Source organism: Macaca mulatta, chromosome 20 (genome assembly GCF_049350105.2).
Source record: "Macaca mulatta isolate MMU2019108-1 chromosome 20, T2T-MMU8v2.0, whole genome shotgun sequence".
In the NCBI taxonomy this organism is placed as follows: Eukaryota; Metazoa; Chordata; class Mammalia; order Primates; family Cercopithecidae; genus Macaca; species Macaca mulatta.
The window spans coordinates 52,191,266-52,202,998 of record NC_133425.1 but is presented as its reverse complement, the minus strand read 5'-3'; the positions used below and the strand labels follow the sequence as shown (position 1 = coordinate 52,202,998).

The 11,733-nt window shown below is 50.0% G+C and overlaps 1 protein-coding gene across 1 annotated transcript; it reads right to left on the bottom strand.

Moving 5' to 3' along the window:
• Positions 1–4,173: 4,173 nt before the first annotated feature.
• Positions 4,174–5,507, bottom strand: MT1E (metallothionein 1E). Its single transcript, NM_001195830.1, is given in 3 exon segments — positions 4,174–4,412; positions 4,761–4,826; positions 5,411–5,507. Coding segments are annotated over 3 exon segments (186 nt in total). The 5' UTR covers positions 5,439–5,507; the 3' UTR covers positions 4,174–4,320.
• Positions 5,508–11,733: the final 6,226 nt, after the last annotated feature.

Here is an 11,733-nt window from a genome sequence, read left to right as displayed (position 1 = left end):
CCGGCTGCTCCTCTTTTAGACCGAGGTGGGGCCGGGTGCAGAGGTCCCGCCCCGCGCTTGCTCCCGCCCCTCTGAGTGCGCGCTGCCCACGTTCCCGGGCTGGGCTGTGCGCAGCAAAAGAGCCGGGCGCACCATACCCTGAGCTCTGCGCTGTGCTCAGCGCGGGACCGCCCCCTTTTTTCGGCAGCTCGCGCGGGAAAGGGCTGTGCGGCTGGCTTCCCAGAGGTCCACGCCGGCTTCCCAGTTTCCCTGCGGTTGTTTACCAGCTTTCTCCCCGCGTGTTCCGGGACCCCAGCCTTGGCGTCGCTGTCTTCACTCCACCCCTCCCACCGTTTTCAGCTGGGCCTGTCCCAGAGCCCGTGTGCAGCCCTCTTGCTCCCGTCCCGGGATCGGCTGAGTGCCGAGCGGGGCGCGTGCGGTAGCGAGCGAGTTGTGTGCAGAGCACCCGCCACCAATGTGGCTTTCGTTTCTCCTCGTCCCCCGCCTTGCCTGTCCCTGTCTACACTGCGGTCCCTCGGACCCCCTCCTCCGTACACAGCAACACAGGGAACACGGGTCGGCCTCTCTCTCCCGTCCATTCTCCTCGCCTGAGAGGATGTGTGGGCACATTTGTCCAGGTCCTCGTTTGCAGATAAGTCTCCATGCTCCCCACAGCCTAACGGGCCACCACAGTACCGCCTGGCAGTTCTGGACATGTGGGATGTCCCCAAAGAGAGATGACTTCAGATGATATGCAGACCGTGCTTTACATTAAAAAGCAAGATGGGTGATGTGGCAAGAAGCTGTAGTCCCAGCTACTTAGGAGGCTGAGGTGGCAGGATCACTTGAGCCCAGTAGTTCGAGTCCAGCCTGGACAACATAGAGAGTCAACGTCTTTAAAAAAATACAATTAAAGGCCGGGCGCGGTGGCTCACGCCTGTAATCCTGGCGCTTTGGGAGGCCGAGACGGGCGGATCACGAGGTCAGGAGATCGAGACCATCCTGGCTAACACGGTGAAACGCCGTCTCTACTAAAAATACAAAAATTAGCCGGGCGTGGTGGCGGGCGCCTGTAGTCCCAGCTACACGGGAGGCTGAGGCAGGAGAATGGCGTGAACCCAGGAGGCGGAGCTTGCAGTGAGCTGAGATCCCGCGCCACTGGACTCCAGCCTGGGGAACAAGGGAGACTCCGTCTCAAAAAAAAAAAAAAAAAAAAAAAAAAAAAAAAAAAAATTAAAAAGCAAGAGATACAGTTATTTCTCTTCAGTATAGCTGACTATTGCATAACGTAGAGTCTATACCAGTCCCTTTTTAATCTCTTTCATTCTTTGAATCCTCACAGCAATACTAAATGGAAATACTATCTATGAACCCGTTTTGCTAATCACAGGACTACAAAGAAAAGAGTCCAAGTAACTGGCTGGTCTTCACAGAGATAAAAAGCTGTGCACTGATTTAAATCCAGCCAGCCTCTTAAAGGAAAGTGTCCATGATAAAGCCTTCCTTTGGCCCAGGTATATCATCAACACTTTTGTACTGCTGGAAATCTTTTAAACAACAGGGGCTGGGCAAGGTGCCTCACACCAGTAATCCCGGCACTTAGGAAGGCTGTGGCAGATGGATCACCTGAGGTGAGGTGTTCGAGACTAGCCTGGCTAACATGGTGAATCCCCGTCTCCACTAAAAATACAAAAATTGGCTGGGCATGGTGGCAGTCTCCTGTAATCCCAGCTCCTTGGGAGGCTAGACAGGAGAATCACTTGAACCTTGGAGGCAGAGGTTGCAGATTGCGCCATTGCACTCCAGCTGGGTGGCAAGTGCAAAATTCTGTCTCAAAAACAAAAACAACCAAAAAATCCCCAAATAAGCAACAGGAAGCTACCAGCTCTACCACGATTGCAAAAGCAATCTGTAAGTGTAATACACACACACATATTAATTTGGGGCTATCTTCCATGTGTGGCACAAGATTGACTTTCATTTTTTTCTGGCGGAAAAGAGTTTGCTCTTCATAAAAGTACGTGTAAGAAAATAATCATTTCTGTATAAAATATTAACTAAAAGATGGTGCAAGTAGTAACAGAAAGGGCATTCTTCTGTATCCGACATGAAATTTGAAAGAAGGGCAGGCCGGGCGCGGTGGCTCAAGCCTGTAATCCCAGCACTTTGGGAGGCCGAGGCGGGTGGATCACGAGGTCAGGAGATCGAGACTATCCTGGCTAACATGGGGAAACCCTGTCTCTACTAAAAATACAAAAAACTAGCCGGGCGTGGTGGCGGGCGCCTGTAGTCTCAGCTACTTGGGAGGCTGAGGCGGGAGAATGGCGTGAACCCAGGAGGCGGAGCTTGCAGTGAGCCGAGATCACGCCACTGCACTCCAGCCTGGGAGACACAGCGAGACTCCGTCTCAAAAAAAAAAAAAAAAAAAAAAAAAGAAAGAAGGGCAAATTCAGCCTGAGTTTGGGAGGAATTTCCAAAGATTCAGAGCCCAGTCACAACAGGGAGCTCTCAGGGGTCAGCGAGTGTCCTGTCAGTGACACTGGGCAGACCAAGCCTGATGGTTCCTTGTGGGGATGTGCTGGGCAGTGCTGCTCAGTGGGCAGTGCTCACTGGGGCCATTTTGCTGTTTCCTTTCTTTTCTTTTTTTGAGACAGCATCTCAGTTGCCCAGGCTGTAGTGCGGTGGTGCAGTCTTGGCTCATGGCAACCTCTGCCTCCGAGGTTCAAGCGATTCTCATAAGCTTCTGCAGGCTGTGCAGAGTGTGGTGCTGGCATCTGCCTCTGGTGAGGGTTGCAGGAAGCCTACATTCCTGGCAGAAGGCCAACAAGGATGAGGCACATCTGGTGGAGAGACAAGAAAAAAGAGAGAAAAAGGGAGGGTGTCTGGCTCTTTTAAACAGCCAGCTCAGGAGTGAAATACCGGAGGAAGAACTCACACTTCACCATGGGATGGCACCAAGCCATTCTTTAGGGATCTGTCCTCATGACCCCAAAACCTTCCACTAGTTCCCACCTCCAATATTGCAGGTCACATTTTGACATGAGATTTGGCAGTAACGAAACATCCAAATCATAGCACCCATGTAGGATTCGAGGAACTGGGGAGTTGGGTTCCAGCACTGTAGCCACTTTTTTTTTTGAGATGGAGTCTCTCCCTGTTGCCCTCATTTTCCGCCCTGTGCAATGGTGGATTTCGGCTCACTGCAACCTCTGTCTCCCAGGTTCAAGCGATTCTCCTGCCTCAGCCTCCCCAGTAGCTGGGATTATAGCTACGTGCCATCACGTGCAGCTAATTTTTTATATCTTTAGTGGAGACAGGGTTTCACCATGTTGGCCAGGCTGGTCTCAAACCCCTGACCTCGTGATCCGCCCACCTGGCCTCCCAAAGTGCTGGGATTATAGTAGCCACTTTTTTTGTTTTTTTTTGAGATGGAGTCTCTCTCTGTTGCCCAGGCTGGAGTGCAGTGGCACGATCTGGGCTCGCTGCAAGCTCCGCCTGCCAGGTTCACGCCAGTCTCCTGCCTCAGCCTCCTTAGTAGTGGGACTACAGGCGCCCGCAACCACGCCCGGCTAATTTTTTGTATTTTTTTTTTAGTAGAGACGGGTTTTCACCCTGTTAGCCAGGATGGTCTCGATTTCCTGACCTCATGATCCGCCCACCTAGCCTCCCAAAGTGCTGGGATTTCAGGCGTGAGCCACCGCGCCCGGCCTGTAGCCATTTTTTTTTTTTTTTTTTTTTTTTTTTTGAGACGGAGTCTCGCTCTGTAGTCCAGGCTGGAGTGCATTGGCGCGATCTCGGCTCACTGCAAGCTCCGCCTCCCGAGTTCACGCCATTCTCCTGCCTCAGCCTCCTGAGTAGCGGCGCCCGGCCTGTAGCCACTTTTAAGCCTAAAATCCAATGTGGATCTGAAGTTGAGCAGGAAAATCAGAAAATAAAAGTGAGGAATGAAGTTTCTGTGCCACACTTGACATGAGAGTGGAAGTGATCATATATACCCCCTCTACCCCCACCAAAATGGTGTGCACAGTGCAATGCCATTTTACAGAAGTGTGAACTCAGTGAGGTAACCTGGCTGGCCTGAAAGTGTTAACATTGTTAGTGACTCACATTTCCATCCAGAGCCTGGTCTCTAAACTCCTGGTTTAACCCCCACCCAGTCCATTTTTTCCAAGACACACAAAGAACAGAATAAGATTCAAGTCAAAATTCTTTTATGACAATAAAACAATCACATATTTAATATAAAAAGAAATGCAGAAAATGGCTCAGGGTTGTATTAAAAAAAAAATCCAGGTTGTGCAGGTTGCTGTATTTACATCTGGGAGCAGAGCTGTCCCCACATCAGGCACAGCAGCTGCACTTCTCCGACGCCCCTTTGCAGACACAGCCCTGGGCACACTTGGCACAGCCCACGGGGCAGCAGGAGCAGCAGCCTGGGGAAGAAGGGGAGAGTGAGAGGTGGCAGTAGACTGGACCAGGCACCTCCCTGTCCCAATAGCAAGCCTGGCTCGAGCTCAGACGCCAGACCCAGAGGATGCTTTTTTCGTGTGGCACAGCTCTGTTCTGAAACCATAGGGGGTACAGTTGGGGTTTGTGTCCCAAGAGAAAAATGCTTCCCTGCCCCATCTGAACTCAGGGCAGAAAGCATGGAGAGGGAATGACATGGCCAACAGGGGCAAAGAAATCCCAGTTCCCCAGAAGGAAGCACTCAGGGCCAACCTTGAGTTCCCTCCCAATCTTAGCCACAGCCCCCAGATTCCTGGAGATGGCCCCGCACTCACTCTTCTTGCAGGAGGTGCATTTGCACTCTTTGCACTTGCAGGAGCCGGCGCACGTGCAGGAACCACCTGCAAGGAAGAGAAAAACGCAGTGGGCAGTGAGTGAGATGCAGAAGGTACAGCAGTAGGTCAGTGAGTCTTCGGTGCCCCCTCCTCTGTGCAGGGCCAGCCCTCAGAGCTCCTTCCCCACTCAGGACAGAGGAACAGAAGCCCTATGTCCTCTCCACTAACACTGGGAAGGGCAAGCACCCTCCTGTTTACCCCACCAGGAAGGTCCCACGTCCACATCCAACCCAGGAATATTGAGATTGCGAGCCAGAACCTTCTGTCCTGAACCCTGAAGAATCAATGTCTCCAGCCCCCTATCCACACTGATTGCTCAGAACCTGGACAGAGCACTGGGGCCCAGCCAGCAGGACCCTGACCAACTGGGAGATGTGGAGCAGTTCAGCCTTGAGCCTCAGTATCCTTAAGTCTGAGGTAGAGGCCCAGGGAGGAGGGCAGTGCTCTCAGGGGCGTGATCAGGAAGAAAGCACCTAACGAAGTAATGGAGTCCCCGTCGCTCAGAACTTTAAATGCGACCTCCTGAAACCCAGACACCCCCTGTAATAGGGCTGGGAAACGGGGCTTCCAGGGCCTAGAGCTTCCCTTACCAGTGGCGCAGGAGCAGTTGGGGTCCATTTCGAGCCAAGGAGATGCTGGAGCTCCCACCGGTAAGGCAAAAACGCAGTCAGGCAGTTGGAAAGTGCACTGGAGCCCTGCAGCCGGCTGCTCCATTTATAGACGGAGGTCGGGCCGGGCGCAGAGGCCCAGCTCTGCGCCTGCACCCGGCCCGCTGAGTCCGCTCTGCCGGCGATCCTAGGCTGGGCTGTGCGCAGCAGAAGGGCCGGGCGCACCATCCCCTGAACTCTGAGCGGTGCGCACCGCAGGACCGCCCCTTTGGCGCCTGTTCGCGCGGGATGGGCTGTGCGCCCGGCGGTACGCGGCGTTCCCGAGGTCCAGGCCGCTCTTCCCGGTTTCCCCGAGGTTGCCTTACACCTTCCCCCCGGCGTGTTCCGGGACCCCGGCCTTGACATCGCGGGCGTCTCCACCCCACCCCTCGCCCCGAAGTTTTCAGCTCGACCTGTCCAGGAGTCCCTGTGCAGCCCTCCTGCTCCCGTCCCGGGATCGGCTGAGTGCGGAGTGGGGAACGTGCGGTAGCTAGCGAGTTGTGTGCAGAACATCCGCCACCGATGTGGCTTTCGTTTCTCCTCGTCTCCCGCCTTGCCTGTCCCTGCCCACACCGCGGTCCCTCGGACCCACTCCTCCGTACACAGTAACACGCGGAACACGAGTCGGCCTCTCTCTCTCTCGTCCATTCGCCCTGCCTGTGAGGATGTACGGGCACATTTATCCAGGTCCTCCTTTGTGTATAAGTCTCCAAGCTTCCCACAGCCTTCGGGCCACAATACCGGATGGCAGTTCTGGACATGCGGGATGTCCCCAAAGAGAGATTACTTCAGATGATATGCAGACCCTGCTTTAAATTAAAAAGCAAGCTGGGCGAGGTGGCGCTTACTGCTGTAGTCCCAGCTACTTGGGAGGATCACTTGAGCCTAGGAGTTCGAGTCCAGCCTGGGCAACATAGGGAGTCAACGTCTCTAAAAAAATAAAAAGCAAGATAAATGGTTGTTTCTCTTCAATATTGCTGATCTCTTCAATATTCCAGGCTCAGTGCATAACATTGAGTCTGTACTGGTGTCTTAACCACTTGCTTTGTGATCTTAAAGAAAAATACTATTTATGAACCTGTATTACTAAACAGACGGCTACTACAGAGTTAAAGTAATTGGTTCAAGTCACAGAGTTGAGAAGTTGTCACTGATCTGAATCCAACCAACCCCTCAAGAGAAAGTGTTCATGGATCAAGCCTTCCTTTGGCCCAGGTATGTCATCAGCACTTCTCTCTTGCTGGAAAGCTTCTAAACAATGGCAAGCCACAAGCTCAACCATGTGCAGTGGCAAAAGCAATCCATAAGTGTAATACACACACACACACACACACACACACAAAACACATTTATAGTTTTCCTGGCTGTCTTCTATGTATGGATAAGACTGATTTTCATTTTTGGAGGTGGAAAAGAGTTTGCTTTTCATACAAATATATTTAAGAAAATATTAATCATTTAAATATAAAATGGTAAGAAAAGTGTGCAGGTGGTAACAGAAATGCCAGTCATTTTATATCTGACATGAGGGAGAGAATCTTGCTCGTAGCTCGATAACCCTGGGTTGAGGATGATTTTATGGGAGCAATGAATGGCTCTCTTTGGACCACATGACATATGTTCATGTGGTAGATGACAATGACAGTATATACAGCTAGGCACTCCAGGCCTGGCTTCTTTGTCTGTAAGTAAATATCCCCCATGCAATGTATAATTATTTTTAAAAAATAATAAAGCAATAACTAATATTGTAGAATGCTTGCCAAGCACCATTCCAAGCTCCTCACATGTATAAGATTCTTTCACCTTACAAGCCAGATGCCATTATTATGCTCCTATTACAGGAGACACAGAGAGGTTGTGAGGCACAGCTAAAAGTGATAGAGGTGGGATGTGCACTCATGCATACTGTCTGCACCATCATGCCCTCACCCATTGTATTAGTTTGTTTTCACACTGCTGATAAAGACATACCCAAGACTAGGCAATCTACAAAAGAAAGGGGTTTAATGGACTTACAGGTCCACATGGCTGAGGAGGCCTCACAATCATGCAGAAGGCAAGGAGGAGCAAGTCATGTCTTACATGGACGGGAGCAGGCAAAGAGAGAGCTTGTGCAGGGAAACCTCCATTTTTAAAACCATCAGATCTCATGAGATTCATTCACTATTACGAGGACAGCATGGGAAAGACCTGCCCCCATGATTCAATCACCTCCCACTAGGTTCCTCCCATGACACTTGGGAATTGTGGGAATTACAATTCAAGATGAGATTTGGATAGAAGCCCAGCCAAACCATATCTTTCTGCCTCTGACCCCTCCCAAATCTCACATCCTCACATTTTGAAACCAATCATGCCCTCCCAACAGTCCCCCAAAGTCTCAACTCACTTCAACATTAACTCAGAAGTCCACAGTCTAAAGTATTATCTGAGACAAGGCAAGTCCCTTCTGCCTATGAGCCTGAAAAATCAAAAGCAAGTTAGTTACTTCCTAGATACAATGGTAGTACAGGCATTGGGTAAATACAGCAATTTCAAATGGGAGACATTGGCCAAAATGTTTTGGGGCTACAGGCCCCATAAAAGTCCAAAATCCAGCAGGACAGTCAAATCTTAGAGCTCCAAAGTGGTCTCCTTTGACTCCATGTCTCATATCCAGGTCACGTTGATGCAAGAGGTGGGTTCCCAAGGTCTTGGGCAGCTCTGCCCCTGTGGCTTTACAGCTCCCCTCCTGGTTGCTTATATGGCTGGCATTGAGTGTCTGTGGCTTTTCCAGGCACATGGTGCAAGCTGTTGGTGGATCTACCATTCTGGGGTCTGGAGGACTGGAGCTGGCCTTCTTCTCACAGCTCCACTAGGCAGTGCCCCAGTAGGTCCTCTGTGTGAGGGCTCTGACCCTACATTCTCTTCCACACTGCCCTAGCAGAGGTCCTCCATGAGGGCCCCATGCCTACAACAAACTTCTGCATTTCCATACAACTTCTGAAATCTAGGCAGAGGTTCCCAATTCCTGACTTCTGTGCACTCACGGGCTCAACATTATGTGGAAGCTGCCAAGGCTTGGGGCTTGCACCTTCTGAAGCCACAGCCAGAGCTTTACATTGGCCCCTTTTAGCCATGGCTGGAGTGGCTAGGATGCAGGGCACCAAGTCCCTAGGCTGCACACAGCACAGGGACCCTAGACCTAGCCCATGAAACCACTTTTTCCTCCTAGGCCTTTGGGCCTGTGATGGGAGGGGCTGCCGTGAAGTCCTCTGACATGCCCTGGACACATTTTCCCCATTGTCTTGGGGATTAACATTCTGCTCCTTGTTATTTATGCAAATTTTGGCAGCCAGCTTGAATTTCTCCTCAGAAAAGGGGGTTTTTTTTTCTATTGCATTGTCAGGCTGCAAATTTTCCAAGCTTTTATGCTTTGTTCCTCTTATAATTCTGAATGCCTTTAACAGCACCCAAGTCACCTCTTGAATGTTTTGCTGCTTAGAAATTTCTTCCATCAGATGCCGTAAATCATCTTTCTCAAGCTCAAAGTTCCACATATCTCTAGGGCAAAGGCAAAATGCCACCAGTTTCTTTGCTAAAACACAACAAAAGTCACCTTTGCTCCAATTCCCAACAAGTTCCTCATTTCCGTATAAGACCACCTCAGCCTGGACTTTATTGTCCATATCGCTGTCAGCATTTTGGGCAAAGCCATTCAACAAGTCTCTAGGAAGTTCCAAACTTTCCCACATTTTCCTGTCTTCTGAGCCCTCCAAACTCTTCTAACTCTTGCCTGTTACCCAGTTCCAAAGTTGCTTTTTTTTCTCTTTCAAAGATGAGACTCTCACTTTTTTTGTTTTTTGGTGGTGAAGTAGGCTGTGAACCAGGACTGCCTGACACCAAAACCCATGCCCTAGGCTCAGGCTGCCTTCTGAAATCTCTTCACAGGGAAACAGAGAGGTCAGTGGCCCTGACCTCTAGGCCAAGAGACTCATCTTCCTCTTTGATTGAACATCAAATAGGATTCTATCCACATAGCCAGGGGGGACTAATCACTGGCTTTAATTACAAGTCAGCTAGGGCCTCACTCTTTCCTAATGAGCACTCACCACACTCCCCAAACTGCGGGATCTGCTATCACTCCTGCGTGGGCAAACGGGAACATCTGCAACCCATGATTACACACACCGCATCGTGCTTGGAAAATGCTCGGCTCTTCCCTCCACAGCCCCAGTCACTTTGATGGATTGACATAGTCAAGGGCTGAAATTTGGAAGGGAAAATTCAGCTTGAGCTTGGGCAGAACTTTCAAAGATTCAGAGCCAAGTCACAACAGGGAACTCTCAGGTGTCAGCAAGTGTCCTGTGACTCTGGGCAGGCTAATTCTCTTTTTCTTTCTCTCTCTCTCTCTCTCTCTTTTTGAGACAGAGTCTTGCTGTATTAACCAGGCTGGAGTGCAGTGTCAAGATCTCTGCTCATGGCAACGTTCACCTCCTGGGCTCAAGCGATCCGCCCACCTTACCCACCCTCTCTCACCCCCCACCCGAGTAACTGGGAGTACAGGCACACATCACCAAGCCCAATTACACTTTGCATTTGTTGTAGAGACAAGTTTCGCTGTGTGCCACGGCTGGTCTCGAACTCCTGAGGTCAAGCAATCTGCTGGCCTCACCCTCCCAAAGTGCTAGGGTTACAGGCTTGAGCCACTGCCCTCAGCCCAGCTGATGGTATCCTTGTGAGGTTTTCATGGCCAGTGCAGATGAAAGTGTGTGGTTCACACAATGGCACCAGTCCATCGTTTCTAGTCTATAGTGTACATCACTCATGAACATATGTGCGGAGTTTGTAAATCTTCAAGTTTTCTGTTACTTTTTTTTTTTTTTTTTTTTTTTTTGAGATGGAGTCTTGTTCTGTCACCCAGGCTGGAGTGCAGTGGCAGGGTCTCAGCTATTGCAACCTCCACCTCCCGGGTTCAAGCGATTCTCCTGCCCCAGCCTCCTGAGTAGCTGGGATTACAGGTTCCTGCCACCAAGCCCAGCTAATTTTTGTATTTTTAGTAGCGACGGGGTTTCACCGTGTTGTCCAGGCTGGTCTCAAGATCCGGACCTCTGGTGATCCGCCTGCCTCGGCCTCTCAAAGTGCTGGGATTACAGGCATGAGACACTGTGCCCGGCCAATTTTTCTGTTACTTCTTTATGCATTTATTGAATTCTTTCCTGTTAAATGTGAAAAATTGTGTTTTGAATTTTGTGTTTGATTTCATTTTCTCCATAATTGACATAATTATATTTATCTTCCCACCTAAGAGGAAGCATCCTCCACCACACCGCTCAGCAGGACAGTTTACTCATCAACTTGCCATGGTTTTTGCCAAAGCCAAGATTTTGAAGCAAGTGTCAATCTGGAGCACCAAGGCTCAGGCCATGCAGCCTTCCCCAGCCTCATTGTCACTTGGTGTCTGCGGTCAGGAGTTGGGGAGCAGGTAGCAACATCCCAGCCTTGGGATGGCTTCCCTTTCTTCTTTGTAACCAGATTTTTGAAACATTGTTAGTTTATTTTTATTTTACTTTTTTTTTTTTTGAGATAGAGCCTCATTCCATCGCCCAGACTGAAATGCATTGGCACGATCTTGGCTCACGGCAACCTCCGCCTCCCGGGCTCAACTAATCTTCTCACCTCAGCCTCCCAAGTAGCTGGGACTATGCCAGGCTAAAATTGCTAGTTTCATCAGGCTCTGATCCACAATGGCCTTTTGCTATCAGCCTCTTGAGAAATCTCTCTCTTTTTGTATAAATAACAAAGTTTTAAAAATGTATTTTCTGAAATCAGTGTTTTACACACCAAAATTTAAAAAAAGGTTTATGTCTGGGAAGCATAGGTAGTAAAAAGTTCCTTCACCACGGAGTCTGAGAAGCCCGGTGTGGGAATCAAGCAGCTGACGAATTGGGTTCCACCCCTGTCATCTCTTTGAAGCCTAAAATCTGATGAGGAAACTGAAATTGGGTAGGGAAATCAGAAAATAAAAATGAGAGATGGAGAAGTTTCTGTGCCACATTTGATATGACCAGAGGTGATCATGGATGTCCCCCCATTATGATCTGGTACAGTGCAATTCCATTTTCTAGAAGATGAAGCTCAGTGAGGTAACCTGGCTTGCCTGAAGGCGCTCAGATTGTTAGCGACTCAGATTTCCATCCAGAGCCCGGGTCTCTCAACTCCTGGTTCAATCTCTAACCCTGGTCCATTAATTCGAAGTCACACAAAGGAAAGGAGAGTCACAA